Raw genomic sequence first — 16,629 nt, 5'->3', positions numbered from 1 at the left:
TCAAAATTGTAAGAGCGCAGGCTACATATCTGGAGCCAAAAACAACACAAACGCACACACAAACTAAGGCTATGTTCAGACTGCAACCTGAAGTGACACAAATCAAATTTTCTCTCTATCTGATCTTTTAATGACAGTCTAAACAACACAGATCAGATTTTTTCAGATGTGACCCAGGCCGCTTGGATATGAGCTCCTAAAACCGATACATGTCCGATCTTTTGACATGCGACTTCAGTCTGAACGGCCAGGTCACCTTCATCCCACCTACACATCATCAACGAGACAAAGACGTGTTTCCTGACGTGAGAGTGGAACAAGTAGGTGCTCACAAATGTTCTTCTCTTCATACGGAAATTGAGTAGGAAGAACATATCAATCCCACCACACTTGGCTGCGACTCTGCACCCACAAGTTCCTTTCTATGGATGTTGCTGAACTGCCCCACAAAACACCATGGCCACAAACCTCATCCTTTTCCTTCTCAATCTCCTCCTTAAAACAAATAAGCTGTACATGTTCTGGCTCTGGTATGACAGCAACTTTAAAATCCCCAGGTGCTCAATGCTCGCATCCATGTTTGGGCAACTTCCGTAAACACTGAGCACGCTCGCTGGTTGTGATGTCACCGTGTCCTCCAGTGCACATGCGGGACACATTTAGGGAGTTTAAAGTTCACACTGGAGATTAAATACAAGTCACATTTAATTGGAAATGTGAACGACCTCGCAAAAAAAATCAGATTTCACAAAATTATTCAAACTGAGCACTAAACCCTGCAGTCTGAACACAGCCTAAGTCAATAGTCAATGATTCAACATACAGAACTGACAGACTCCACCTCTTTATTGTGCAGTTTCACCAAATCAAGCATCTGATTTTCACTTTATGTTCAAAAATAGCAATGTGGCTTCTTTAAAGGTTATATATTATTTAAGCAATTTAGTTCCCTCCTCAGAAACATATCTGAAGTTGTTGAGTAACCCTGATTTATCTGTGTGTCTACAACCCCCAAAGCCCAGAATGCCCTGTTCCACCTTGTGATGTCATGTAGTGGTAGTTTTCAAGTCAACAGATACCTTTTACCTTCAGTTCAGTAAAGATCCAGGACTGAAATTATCCAAGTGATTCTGGTGAAGGTACATGGAGTTTAAAAACACAATGGAGCACTTTCTGTATTACCACATGACATCACAAAGTGGAACAGAGTGTTTTCTGACTCCAGGTAAGTTCGTGATGAGGAAACAACATTATAACATAGATCAGAAAATAAACAAATACACAAATTACAATAGGAATATGAAACCTTAAGTTGCCTTACAAAAAGTCTCAGAACAACATTGTATTCCTCATAGTTGTGACATTGATAGCCGCAAACCCTGTCATTTCTCCAAACAAGTGAAGGGCAAAGAAAGAGACAAAACAACAAACCCAACTTCAAAACTTCCATCTTATTTGTGAACAGTCTGTTCGTCTCAGTCAGGATTAAGCTGCTTTTAGAAATAGTGGGAAAGTGCCAGGGCCTCGGAACAAAAAAAAAGAAAAAGAAAAACAAGGACACAAGAACTTCCTCTAATGTGTGCTGCTGCGTACATAATTAACAAAAGACAGAAGGACTTTTAGAGGAAAAAAAAAACAACTAAAACTACGTGGGTTTATATGCTTATATTATGCTATTTTCTGATCTGTTATCATGTTGTTTCCTCATCACAAATATACCTGGAATTATAGCTGAACGATCTGTTGTTTTCTCAATCTCAACATGATTTTGGGAGCATCAAAGCCACGTTTTTTTTTGCAGTGCTCCTAAAGCCCAAGTTTAGGGGCGAAGTATAGTTCTGCATCGACTCAACGCACCCTGCCGCCATCGTTTTTGATTTATGAGTCTACGTCGAGGTCTTTGCGCCGCGAAGTAATTCACCGCCACAACAACAGGAGACGAGGATTTAAACCTGATGTTCATGGAAAGTTTAACGTGAACCATCTCAAACGCAATAGAAGCACAGAACAGACTCACCATCAGCAGCACATCCTCTGTCACAGGAAGAACACACGTATTCCACTGGGTCGTGTCCTTTAGTTCGACAGAAGGTGACCATCAGCAGCACAAGAAGCGAGCTGTTTTTTTTTAGAGCTTATAGTTTATGCAAATTAGCCATGTGGTTTTAATTTTTGTTTCTGTAAAACGTAAACAAATGTGCACAAATGGTCCACCTTCAAATTCTCGGTGCAGGACTCTGATATGATGTAAGTTTCTGTGATGTTTACAAATGTTCATGTGCACTAAAACTTAATTTGAAAAAAAATTAAATAAAAAATTGAATCGCAATATGTGCCAGAAAAATCGCAATTAAATTTTTTCTTAAAATCGTTCAGCCCTACCTGGAATTGTGTTTTGTTTCATTCACACATGTTTAAATCCTGCATATTTATGTTTAGAGTTCTTCTCTCAAACAGAAAACACTGATGTCACATGGTAATACAGGAAGTGCTCCACTGTGTTTTTAAACTCCATACACCTTCTCTAGGATCATTTGGATAATTTCAGCCCTGAAATCAGCCAATCTCTACTGAATTAAGGTGATTTTTAACTTGAAAACTACAGCCTCATGACATCACAAAGTGGAGCAGAGCATTTGGAGATGTGGAGATGTAGACAGACTAATAATAAGGATTACTCAAACGTGTGTGAATGAAACAAAACCATGTAGATTTTTGAGGAGGTAATAGAAGCTCACAAGAGTCAATGATGCGTGTAGGACCTTCAAGCGAAAAATCTGCATATTTTCTGTGACTCAAGGCTGAATTTTGTACTTAAACTGTGACTGGCTATTTTATATACTTGCAATTTTAAAGGGGTAGTGAATTATGCAATTACAATTATGTCAGAAAAGCTAAGTACTTTTATGTAATTAGATTATGACATATTACACAGTTTGCTTGCTTAGTAAATTATGACTGACTTATTATTTACAACTAACAAAGGCTATATTTGGCCACCTATATCTTCATCTGTTAAAAATAGATTCAACCATTAGACCTGTAATGTACTAACTTGAACCACAAGGGGGCAACAAGAGGAGAAAACATTGTATTATATTCATGAGTTTCCTGTTATATGCGACATTGTGAGGATATGTTCCCATTCAAAAGACATATATTGTTTTAAAGGTGCACTGTGTAACTTTTTGGTTGGGGGTCTGTCACCTGCTAGTTTCTGCCTTTAATGTTCCACAGAATGACATTAAACAGCTCTACCTTACATTTATTCAATTACAGATGGTTTTATAGCTCAAAACAGGCATTCTGACTGTACTCGGGGCTGCTTCTCCACAGATCTGACCTGTAATTTGGTCTGGTTTGGTCTCCGTGAAAATAGAAAGGTTCCTCAATCACACTGTGGAACATTTCAGACAAAGCAATAACATCCCAACAAAGAAAAGCATTTAATGAAACCTCCACCAGAAAAGTTACACAATGCACTTTTAAATTGTCAATCCCACTTCGGTGTCAATGGTCCTAATTTTTCATCATTCTGAAAGGAATGATGGATCCATGGATTGTCGTTGGAGTGTTTTTCAATGGATTTGAAGACCACATGTTTATCTTAGAGTGTTCACATTTCTAGTTTTCTCCCAGTTTAGTCGTAATCCTGGTTTAGTTCTGGTCTAATCCTGGTTCATTTCCTGATTAAGTTCCAGCTTTGTATCAATAATGATACAGTGGGCAAACACAAATGCAACCTACAGTAAGATTAAAGCAAAAGTACAGAAACCAGAGCAAAAAAATACTCAAGTAAAAGTAAAAGTATCCCATGACTACATTTTGAGATCTAATAAAACTTAAAATGTAGAGATGCTGATAAAGATTTGTGCTGAATTTTGTTCAATAGAAACAACTGACTTAATCCTTTTTTGTCGATGTTTTCATTTTTATATTTTAGTTTGCTCAAACTACAAATGTGTTCAAAATAAACCCTTTTTCAGCAGGTCTCAAAAATATAGTGGAGTAGAAAGCACAGATTCCTTCTCTAAAATGTAGTGAAGTAAAAATAAAAAGTTCACTTAAAATGTACAAGATAAAGTACAGATTTACTATATTTTACTTTCCACCACAGCTTGTTAGTTTTAATTTTCAAACTTTTCAAACACTAAACTAATTACTGTCACCGTTATCTTCAGGCTAAAAAAAAATCTCCAAATGTTTTTAGATTAAACAGCAAGCAGAACTTTAATCAAGCTTATTCCGTGTATATATTACATTACAATCTGTTCCTCATCAGTTTGTGTTTAACCTTTGGGCAGATCAATTGACATTTTGAACTCAGTCCAGATCCAATGAGGACGCTCCAAATCCAGGGCACACAGGGCACACTGGAGCTTTAAATAGAGCAGGACCCCCCGCTGTTACAACTGCTACTCTGTGTAAAGCAGACAGAAAAGGACAGCAATGGCAGTTTGTGAAGTATGAGCATGAGGTCAAACTCAAGCTACATTAAACTCAACTGGAAATGCACAGTTCATTGAGAGGTGAATCCATACCATCCAATAGAAATGCAAACTAACATAATCCAGCAGTTTTCTATTCAGTAAGATATCGTTTTTAACATAACCCTTCAGATTTCAGTGAAGATAACTAGAAATGATGTGTGGTGCTGTAGGCTAATGCTTCAACTTGGTTCTCATGGCCAAAATTTAGACTATGAAAGTATAAAAAGTCAGTGTTTTGATTCATGTGAGAAAGAAACATCACATTTTAACAATTCATGGAGCACAACTAAACTACAGTGAAATCCTATCGTATTTTTTCATTTTCTAATACCATTCCTAGTCAGATAAAAAAGCAGTTTCTTTTTAGGTTTACTTTTTTAGCACATAAATTGTATTGAAACATTACTTAAAGGTGCACTGTGTAACTTTTCTGGTGGAGGGTCTGTTTAATGTCATACTGTGGAACATTCCAGGCAGATGACATATCCATAGAAACAAGAAGGTGACAAAACCTCAACCAAAAAGTTACATAGGGCACTTTTAAAGAAGACCCTGTGTGTGCTACGGCGGCAGTAGCTCAGTTGGCAGAGCATTCGCCCACTGATCTGAAGGTTGGTGGTTTGATTCCAGCTCTTGACATAAACATCACAGGTTGAGTGGTCAGATCCACTGACCCACAGGTTGGCTGGTGTGATTCCAGCTCCCACAGATGAATGCTGCCATTGTGTCCTTGGGCAAGACACTTAACCCACCTTGCCCACAGTGTCTGTGTACACTGGTGTGTGAATGGGTGAGTGGTTCCTTGTTGTAAAGCGCTTTGAGTGCCTTGAAGGTGGAAAAGCGCTATAGAAAAATGTGACCATTTGCTATAGAGTCCTGAACGGATCCATTTTTAGAGACCTGCACAGCACCACACCCGCCCGTTAACCTGTGATTTTGTCAAAGTTAAACCTGCACCAGCCCAGACGCGTTAAGATTCCACCCATTACCTGCCTGTGCCCATGATAAATCACACACAAATTAAAAGCTTTCTAACTGAAACATCTATCAGAATACGAACTGAAAAGTTACGACTTCAAGAATTACAATCACGAAATGAAATGAAACAAATGTTATGCTTTCTTCAGAACGAATACGAATTTGCAGACACGACTCGACTGTCACTTCACAGGCATTATTTACTGAGCAGAAGAATCATTGATCGAGATGCCGTACTTTTGTGCCGCACACGCCAAGAACTGAACCAGGACTAAACCAGGACTAACCCAGGACTAATCCAGGACTGAACCAGGACTAACCCAGGAGTAACCCAGAACTAAACCAGGACTAACCCAGGAGTAACCCAGAACTAAACCAGGACTAACCCAGGAGTAACCCAGGACTAACCTAGGACCGATTCCAGGACTAAGCCAGGAGGTATAAACCAGGACTGAACTAGGACTAAAACCGGACTAAACCAGGACTAAACCAGGACTAAACCAGGACTAAACCAGGACTAAACCAGAATTGAACCAGGACTCACTGTTGGGTCAGGCTCGGAGGTGCACCCATGTAGGTTATGACACTTGTGGGTCATAATGTTATAATTTGGACATTTTAAATCACAGTATCTGTGTTAAAAAACTGTGGTCCAGTGGGAGCTGATATTGCCATAAAAGCTGGTACCTCCAATGGACATCTGCAGATCACACTAGCGAGTAAGGATGGGTATCATTAAGAAGTTGCCAATATGATACATACCTCGATATATAGACCACGATATGATACATATCTTGATACAGTGAGCTTTTGGTTTGATAAAATATATTTCTAATCAATTTAATATAGTTCAATAAAAAATAATGGCTAAATGATGACTGTTGTAAAACAGTGAAAAAGTCAAATTTGTCACATAAACAAGTTTTCTTTCTCTAAATAAACAACAAAACTGTAGTGCTGTAACCAAATAATTTAGTAAAATATACCAAAAAATGCTCTTGGCAACATATTGATACAGCAGTCCCTGATATCGATACTGTATCATCGCATTAATAATACGATATATTGGTATTTTTGCACACCCCTACTAGCGAGCACAGGATTTTTTTCCTTTGTACCAAAATGACTGCCAAATCCTACGTGTATCACCGCTTAAGAAAATACAACTGAAGAATAAAGTAAGTAGAGAGCAGTGGGCGTACGATGGTGGCGGTGAAAATGTCTTGAAAACAAGTGATTAAAGATGACTCAAATCACTCAAAAAATAAGTCTGAGAGGGTACATGAGGAAGGAAAACAATAGTTAAAAGTTCTGAAAAGTAAATTTTGCATAATGTGTCTGCTTTAAAAAAATGTTTGTCTTATCATTTTGTGATCCAAATAATCACACTTATCAATGAACTAAAATTTGCATCTTTACTGACGTCTTGTGTGAGTCAAGTTAGAATCTTTGGTCCTATCACAAAAATATGAGTACGTTGCAATAACTTATCATAAAACTGGAAAAGCTAAAGGGAACTTATAATTATTTAAGCATTACATTTTGACTGATCATACAAACTTGCAAATGAACCGATGACTGTCAAAACATGACCTCAGTGGATGTACAAATCCCACTGAATGCATTATTAAAAGCCATACGCCAAGACTCTCCTCACATCTCCAAAATCAACACAGTTTGTATTTTAAATCCGATGCAGCTTCAAATATTAATCAACTTGTCTAAACAAAACACCAAATGCAGAGGGCAGAGCAGAAGACACACATCCCCAAAACTAGATGAATAATGCACATACATGATCCGCTAACAATGTCTGTATGCTAATGTGTGCGAGCTTTGAAGTTTGCGAAAAGATCAAAAAGAAACTTAGAATAACACAAATGTCGGAAAAAACGGTTTGTATCAAAAAGAAGCCCTGAAAATACTGAAACGGTCACTGTCTGAAATAAATGACCTGTAGACTGACTAATCGGTGTGTCATTCATTTATTCATTTTACAAAATAAAACCAAAAATAAGAAAATGAAAAAACAACTGTTTCCTTCATTATTTGTCTCCAAAGCCAAAAAGGAAAAAAAACAAACAAAAAGCGGATAATGATTCGTTTATTCAGTTTTCGATTTTGTGTTTATATGAATATCCATCCATCCATTTTCTTCCACTTACCGAGACAGGGACTCCCAGACTTCCTTCACCCCAGACACGTCCTCCAGCTTTTTATATGAATAATGGGGAAAAAAAATAGATATGGCTGTTTCCCGTTTCCGTGACTAAACTGAGATGCTAGACTGAACCAGGACTAAACCAGGACTAAAACAGGTCTGGGACCATACCAGAACTAGAACGGGACTGAGACCAGGACTTACACCGGGACCAGACCAAGACTGAGACCAGGACCAGACCAGGACCAGAACCAGGACTGAGACCAGGATTGAAACTGGGACCAGGACTAGGACTGAGACCTGGAATGAGACTGGAACCAGACCGGGACTGAGACAGGGACACAGGCTGGGACCAGACCAGGACTGAGACTGGGCCTGAGACCAGGACCAGACCAGGACTGAGACCAGGATTGAGACCGGGACCAGGACCAGGATCAGACCGTGATTGAGACGGGGACTAGACTGGGACCAGACTAGGACCAGATCGGGACTGAGACCGTGATTGAGACCGGGACTGAGACCTGAACTGAGACCAGGACTGAAAACGGTTTAGTCTTGGTTCAGTTCTGATTTAGTCCTGGTTCAGTCCTGGTTCAGTCTGTATACGGCACAAAAGTCCGGCATTGCAGTTTAAGTCATGGAAATGGGAAACAGCGGTTTTCTGTTTTTTTTCCATTATTCATTTAAACACAAAATCAAAAACTGAAAAAATGAATCGTTATCTGTTTTTTCATTTTGGTTTTGGAGACAAATAATGTAGAAAACTGTTGTTTTTTCGTTTTCTTATTTTTGGTTTTATATTGAAAAACAAATGAACGAATGATACACTGGACTAAACCAGGACTAAAACAGGACAAAATCAGGACTGAACCAGAACTAACCAGGACTGAACCAGGACTGAACCAAGACTGAACCAGGACTGAACCAGGACTAAACCAGGACTGAACCAGGACTGAACCAAGACTGAACCAGGACTAAACCAGGACTGAACCAGGACTGAACCAAGACTGAACCAGGACTGAACCAGGACTGAAACCAGGACTGAACCAGGACTGAACCAAGACTGAACCAGGACTGAACCAGGACTAAACCAGGACTGAACCAGAACTAAACCAGGACTGAACCAGGACTGAACCAGGACTGAACCAGGACTGAACCAGGACTGAACCAGGACTGAACCAGGACTGAACCAGGACTGAACCAGAACTAAACAGACTGAACCAGGACTGAACCAGGAACCAGACTGAACCAGGACTGAAACCAGGACTGAACCAGGGCTAAACCAGGACTGAACCAGAACTAAACCAGGACTGAACCAGGACTGAACCAAGACTGAACCAGGACTGAACAAGGACTGAACCAGGACTGAACCAGGACTGAACCAGGACTGAACCAGGACTAATCTTGGATTTGAGAGAGAGAACCTGAAGCCCATGGAGCAGGGTGTCTGTAATCGCGATCAGAAGACCGCTGCACTTAGCCCCGTGGAATGTGGAGCTCTGTGTCAGTTCTTAGACCTGGTTTAGTCCTGTTTAAGTCCTGTTTTAGTCCTGTTTTAGTCCTGTTTTAGTCCTGGTTCAGTCCTGGTTCAGTCCTGGTTCAGTCCTGGTCCCTCATGTCTCAGATCACTATAAGAGATTTCATGAGCCTATACAGGTTGTTTTCACCATTGCCAATAGCTTCGGTTTGACATTTAAATTGTAGGGTATTTTATATTTGTTTTGTTTTTTAATATCTCACGTTGGAAGAAGTGGGTGGACAGCATACCTCCACGCACCACGCCCACTACACCCCCTGGTTGATGTAGCATTACCATGAAGGCGAAACTCTGATCTGGCCTATAGAAGTTATGAAAAAGTGTTTACAAACTCATCACTGTGAATAATTAGGAAGGAATCATTTTGGACCAAACAGTTTAAAATGATCTAGTTCTGTTGTCTGTCGTTCACATTTTTAAGAGTAAAAATCAGGTGCGATAGAGTGAAATGATTTTTGTATTTCCTGCACCACTTCTTCAGATGATTTATGTTTCAGATTTCATCCATTATTTAAAGCTTTGTCCTTCCAATTACATTAACAGTAGTCCAACATTTTAGCCCAGACAGTTCTCATTCTCCAGTTGTATTTTCTTAATCAGTGATACGCATACTAATTTTGGTACAAATGAAAAAAAATCCCCAGCTCGTAAATGTAATCTGGAGCTATCCATCGGAGGCGCCAACAGCTTCTGGGCTCTTTGTTGTAATGAAGTTTAATGGTGACATCAGCTCCCATTGGGCATCGCACATGGAGAACTTGTTGTCATTTTAGATCACTATTGCGATTTAAAATGTCCAAATTATAACATAATGATCAAGGGGTGCCATTGTTTATAATTATATAATAAACAAGCACAATAGGTTTTCTTTAAAGGGTCCAGAAACGCTATTTTTTTTTTGTTCTATGTTATAATGTTGTTGCCTTATTAAAAGCATACCTGAAGTTGTGTTTTGTTTCATTCATGCATGTTTAACACACAAACCCTGCATTCTTCTCTCAAACAGAAAACACTCAGTTCTACCTTGTGATGTCATGTAGTAATCCAGGAAATGCTCCACTGTGTTTTTAAACTCCATAAACCTTCACTAGAATCATTTGGATGATTTCAGACCTGGAATTTTCGATCTCTAGTGAACTAAAGGTAAAAGGATGACTTGAAAACTACCACTACATGACATCACAAGGTGGAACAGAGCATTTTGAGCTTGGGAGATGTAGAGGGCCTAATAATAAAATGTCACTCAAACATGAATGAAACAAAACACAACTCCAGGTATGTTTGTGAGGAGGTAACAGAGTTATAACATGGCTAAAAGCTCAGTCAGTTTTAGGACTTTTGTAATACCTTTAAGTATTTTTCTTGGCTCTTCTAGCCCCTGTGACCTTTAGTCTAAACATGCGCACCAGACTAACTAAATTACCCCACACTGCGAGAATACCTCTGCTGTAGATAAACGCCAGGCTGAATACGGGGCCCCAAAACGCAACTTTTCTCTGTCAACATCTCCCTGAACGCTGCCATTTCACTGACACCACATGACAACTGCTCAATACTTTTTGTGAACGAAGGAGCGTCAGCGGAGTCTGAAAACACTCAGACAAAAGCTGTTTGTTTGGGTGACGACCGCAGGGCTTTTCAGTCTATTTCAATGACTTAATGATACAACACAGGAGTATCAATCCACAGGGGAAAGTGCCACAGTGGCTTCGACTCACATCTTCAAATGTGCAAATAGTCTTATATCTTTGTTCTAATATGTTTGGCTATAGCTAAGCTATCCAAAAACATCATTACTTTTGAATTGTATTGATTTTAAAAGGCAGAAATGTAATGATTAGGCCTTCTTCTGTTTACAGCAGTCCTGTCTGCAAACAGCAGTGTTTTTAAAGAAGACATATTACGCTTTTTCCAGGTACTTAGTATTGAACTATGATATAAGTGGATAATAATATTTATTTTGTTCTCTGTAAACAGTGTAATACAAATGGGAGAAATGACTTCCTGTTCAAAATTGCAGAGCTGTTAGACAAAGGGGATTGTTACCAAAGCAAGCAGCAGATTTTCACCTATGTGTTTTGAATTTTGAAACATGGCTATACTACATTTTGGAGCACTGTCTATGTTTTTTTTTTTGTAGTGCTGTCAAATTATAAAAGAAAAAAAAAAACAACTTTTGATGATTAGTCATGACTAATCAGATTACGCATTGATTTTTAATGTTGAAATTTAAACTTTTTTTTTAGAGGTGTATTGTGTAACTTTTCTGGCAGAGGGTCTTTCAAATGCTTTTCTCCATGGAGATGTTATTACTTTGTCTGGAATGTTTCACAGTATGGCTTTAAACCTTTCTATCTTCATGGAGCCCAAACAAGACCAAGTTACAGGTCAGATCTGTGGAGAGGCGACCTCGTTCACAGTTTGAATGCCTGTTTTTCTAGGTATTTTTGAGCTATAAAACCACCTGTAATTAAATAAATGTAAGGCAAAGCTGTTTAATGTCATACTGTGGAACATTCCAGGCATCTCCATAGACATATCCATAGAAACAAGCAGATGATGGACCTCAAACCAAAAAGTTATCATCTTATTTAATTATTCCACAAATCTAGATTAAACCTTTTAAATCCCAACTGGCTATAATTTCTGTCCGTAAAGTGTATTCGGCGAGTGCCAGAGCAGACCAAGTAATGTTCTGCGATTGATGCATGTGAGAATGGAGGTCACTGATAAGTATTTTGACATTTTGTTAAGGTGATTTACTGCGAACTATGTGTGAATGGAGATTTTAGTTTACAACCAAAAGTGTGAGACATACCTCAGACTGTAGAGCACGTGTCCATCAGGAAAGACTCGGAGCATGATATTGTCCGTGGTGGTGTCGTGGATGAAGGACCTTTTGGAGTGGACGAAGAAGACATCGGGGACCCAGATCTTTTTGACCAGTCTCCCGTCGAACGTCATGCTTTTGTTTATGGAGCTGGTGAAGGTCAGGCGCTCGTCCTTCCAGTAGTGCCTCAGGTACAGCGTCATGGTGAAGTCCTACACGGAAACAATACAAACAATAAATAAAATACATGTACAAGTTGATTTTTCATTTTAAATTTTAAATCTTATTTATTTTTTATCATGAGCTATGTGTCCAGGTGTCGACTGGACAAACTGTGAAACGTCTTTTGTCCAGTTTACAGAATTTAAATTTTCTTTTGCTATGGATCCTACCTAGATGACTAAAGGATTACACCAGGGGTCTCCAACCTGTAGCACGGAAGCTACCGGTAGCTCTCCACCCCATTCCAAATAGATCGCCAAGGGGTTTCTGAATCTACACATATTGTCCTGAATAGGTCAAATTTGATCAAATAAATGTCTATTACCATTGTGCATGTATCATTCTGATGCCTAACTTTGTGCACAAATAAATGGATAATGGTTTATGTAGGTATCTACTACTACTATGTAGGTATAGGTATCTAACTGCACCGTTTTTAAGGCTCGCCGTGGCTCTTATGCTCAATTTCTTGTGACTGCTAAAATGAGTAGCTCTCTGGCATTTTCGTTTTGTAAAAGTAGCTCACCAGAGGAAAAAGGTTGGAGACTGGTGGATTACACAGACATGAGCTAATAGTATAACATAGTATAACATATGTGTTCATGTGAGGAGCCTATAATTTCATAAGTAGGTGACGAAGAGGTTGACACTGGTAGGGATGCACCAATCTGATACCAGATATCAGCACGGACAATGTAAAATTTGCTGGTTCAGGTATCGGCTCACGAGGAAAGGAAAAAAAAATATCACAGGGGAGTGAAAACATATTTCTGCAGAATCAATGAGCGAAGCATTTAATCTTTGGTTGTAAACGATGGGTGTCCAACTGAAATAAACAAATCTGATTGCACTGTCATGTTTGGTTTTGGCTCGAGGCGTGACGAGGGACTGGTGACCATGGTGATATCCCTTTGAGGAAAAAATACACAGAGATGTCATTCTCTGATGGGGCTTCTCTAACTGGTAACTGATTTGTCTGAATTCAACCTCATGTATTACTGTATGTAGCTTTTGGCATGTTAGTGTGTGATGGTGTGCATCTGTGTGTGTGTGTGTGTGTGTGTGTGGCTGTTCACGTGACTGTCTGGGTTGTTTGGTTATGTGTAGTCAGGCAGTTGTGGGGTTAGGATGGTATGAAAAGTGCTTTATAAATTAAGTTTATTTGATTCAGATGAAATTGCATTATTAAAACTTCAATATGCTAAGTTTTTTATAATTGCAAACCATCAAAATCTCGGTTCTTGTCTATGTTTTTTTTTTTGTAGTGCTGTCAAATTATAAAAGAAAAAAAAAAAAAAACTTTTGATGATTAGTCATGATTAATCAGATTGCGCATTGATTTTTAATGTTGAAATTTAAACTTTTTTTTTAGAGGTGCATTGTGTTACTTTTCTGTCTTTTAAATGCTTTTCTCCATGGAGATGTTATTACTTTGTCTGGAATGTTTCACAGTATGGCTTTAAACCTTTCTATCTTCATGGAGCCCAAACCAGACCAAGTTACAGGTCAGATCTGTGGAGAGGCAACCTCGTTCACAGTTTGAATGCCTGTTTTTCTAGGTATTTTTGAGCTATAAAACTACCTGTAATTAAATAAATGTAAGGCAAAGTTGTTTAATGTCATACTGTGGAACATTCCTTGTCAATATTTCGGTCCAAAGCTTAATTTTTTAACAGTGATACATCCATTTATCCATTTATTTATTTACTTTGGTTTAAAATGATTCCTGTTTTACTGTTTTGATTCTGACTGGGGCATAATCCCTTGGTGAAGTCCTACTGTGGGTGTGTGTTGTTTAATTAGAAAACAGCATGTCCCAACAGGGTTTCCGTAGCTGCTGACATGCTCTAAAAAGTACTGTAAACTGTACTGCGATCGCATACTTGCACATTCTTGTCTAAAACGTAAAGATCATGCCTAGTCTCTCAGGAAAAAGCTTTTCTTTATGTGTATTACAATGTCAGGTTTGTTCAATGTTAGACGTATTGGAGCAGCACTACAGTGTAAAAAAGGTTGTAGTTAAAATTATTTATGTAAAATGTTAATCTCAATTTGACTAGTTGTTACTATTTTCCATTAGGTTATTTATTGAAAGAAAATATTTAGAGTTTTTCCATGTTTTTTTTTTTTTTTTTTCAAATTATTAAAATCCTTTGCTGAATATTTCTAAGTTAAATATTTGTTGTTGTTTCTTTTAAAGGTGCATTAACAGTTGTTTGTATTTATGTAGATGTATTTATGTTATTTCTTCTCTGGAATGTCCCACAGTATGGCATTAGCTATCTTGTATTTTTTGTAATTCCATGTGAGTTTACTACTACTACTACTACTACTACTACTTCATTGGTGATAGATTTAATGCCATGTTGTGGAACATTGCTCTTGCTGGCCACGGCACATTCCAGACTAAAATAATGACATCTCCTGTTTGAGAAAAGTTACTTAGTGCACCTTTAACATTCTGAATTCAAGTTTTATTTATTTCTTTTTGCAGTGTACACTTTGATTTGTGTTTGCCGTGTGTCAAAAATTCGTCCCGAAACCCCAGGAGCGGTTTATAGGAGCAGATACTCACCATGTCGACTTCTGAGATGCTGTCTAAGCTCTCCACCTGCACATCCACGCCCACAGGGATCGCAGGGCCTGAAAACAAAAGGACAGTGAACAAAGGAGGCCACCAGGGAGCGCTGTGGAGAGGGCAACGCCGCTCCAGGAAAAGTATACTGAGAAACACCGCTTGTATTCAGACACAGCGAGTTCACAAAACATACGTGTGGAATACATAAACACAAGTTCATAAGTTCTCTATGACAATGTGAAGTGCAATTGTAATAAAGTTGTCTTTCTTTTGCTGTCAGCCAGTCACCACTTCATAAAGTTCTTCTCTCACGCAAAAACCACACTGTCCCACCTTTGAATGATTAAAAGTCCTCAAAATGGCTCCTTTAAAGGTCATTTATTACACAAAATTGTGAGCTTTAAATCATGTTATAATGTGTTATATTGTTGCTTCCTCAAAAACATACCAGGAGTTCTGTTTTGTTTCATTCACATATGTTTGAGTAACCCTTTATTATTAGTCTGTTTAGATCTCTAAAGCTCAAAATGCTCTGATCCATCTTGTGATGTCATGAGACAGCAGTTTACAGCTACGTTTTAGCTTTTGTTCAAGAGAGATTGTCAATTCCAAGTCTGAAATTATCCAAATGATTCTAGTGATGGTGTATGAAGCTTAAATACACAATGGAGCACTTCTGTATTACCACATGACATCACAAGGTGGAACGGTATTTTCAGTTTGTGAGAATATGCAGCATTTGTGTCTTAGACTACGTTCAGACTGCAGCCTGAAGAGACCCAAATCAGATTTTTTTGCCCCTATGCGACCTGTATCTGATCTTTTAATGTCAGTTTGAACAACACAGATCGGCTTTTTTCAAATGTGACCCAGGCCACTTGGATATGTGCTCCTAAATGCGATACATATCTGATCTGTTGACATTCGACTTCAGTCTGAACGCCAGGTCACATTCTTACACATCATCAACAAGCGACAAACACCCCTATTCTGCACTGAAGTAGGCGGAAACTGGAAGAAGTACAAGTAGGCGATCACAAAAGAACACAAACTTTCTTCTCGTCATATTGAAAATTGTGTATGAACTCTGTGTCAGTGAAGTGGCGAAGCACATAACAATCCCACCACTCTTGACTGAGACTCTGCACCCACATATTCCTTTCTACGGACGTTGCTGCCACTGCCCCACAAAACAGCAGAAACCTCGTCCTTCTCCTTCTCAATCTCCTCCTTAAAACTAATAATCTGTACATGTTCTGGCTCTGGTACGACGGAAACTTTAAAATCTCCAAGTGCTCAATGTCATCGTCCATGTTTAGGCGACTTCCGGAAACACTGAGCATGCTCGCTACTTGTGATGTAGTCGTGACCTCCTATGCACATATGGGACACTTTTTGGGGCATTTAAAGTTCACAGTGGAGATCGCATACAAGTCGCATTTAATTGGAAATGTGAACGACCTCGCAAAAAAATCAGATTTCATTAAAAAAATCTGAATTAAGCATTAAACCCTGCAGTCTGAACATAGCCTTAAACGTGTGAATGAAACAAAACACAACTCCAGGTATGTTTGTGATGAGGAAACAACATTCCAACATAGATGAGAAAACAGCGTAATATGAGCCCATAACTGTTACTAAATACAGTTACAGTGAAAGCAATCAGGTTATATGAATGTTATGCAAAATGAAGCTATTGTATCCTCAAGCTGCCTTTGTATCATCACTTAACCCAATTCACTCTGTTTTGTGTATGCCTGGGGGCCAAGTCTCCGCTGTCTGACGCCTTCTGTCCACAGCTTAGACTAATGAATGCAAATGTGACGGTGGATC

General features: G+C 38.8%; 1 protein-coding gene across 1 annotated transcript in view; it reads right to left on the bottom strand.

Annotated features, from left to right (window-relative positions):
• gabrr2a (gamma-aminobutyric acid type A receptor subunit rho2a) overlaps window positions 1–16,629 on the bottom strand; it is a 127,428-nt gene that overhangs the window by 42,237 nt on the left and 68,562 nt on the right. Inside the window, exons 3-4 of the mRNA XM_020919049.2 lie at window positions 14,794–14,861; window positions 11,985–12,208 (exon numbers count right to left, since the gene is read on the bottom strand). Coding sequence (XP_020774708.2) covers window positions 11,985–12,208; window positions 14,794–14,861 — 292 coding nt within the window. The remainder of the gene's footprint in view (window positions 1–11,984; window positions 12,209–14,793; window positions 14,862–16,629) is intronic.

The sequence above is a fragment of the Boleophthalmus pectinirostris genome, unplaced genomic scaffold (genome assembly GCF_026225935.1).
Source record: "Boleophthalmus pectinirostris isolate CB_2022bp ecotype Guang Dong unplaced genomic scaffold, ASM2622593v1 HiC_scaffold_10, whole genome shotgun sequence".
In the NCBI taxonomy this organism is placed as follows: Eukaryota; Metazoa; Chordata; class Actinopteri; order Gobiiformes; family Gobiidae; genus Boleophthalmus; species Boleophthalmus pectinirostris.
Note: the sequence above shows the minus strand (reverse complement) of the source record. Positions and strands in the feature narration are given on the sequence as shown.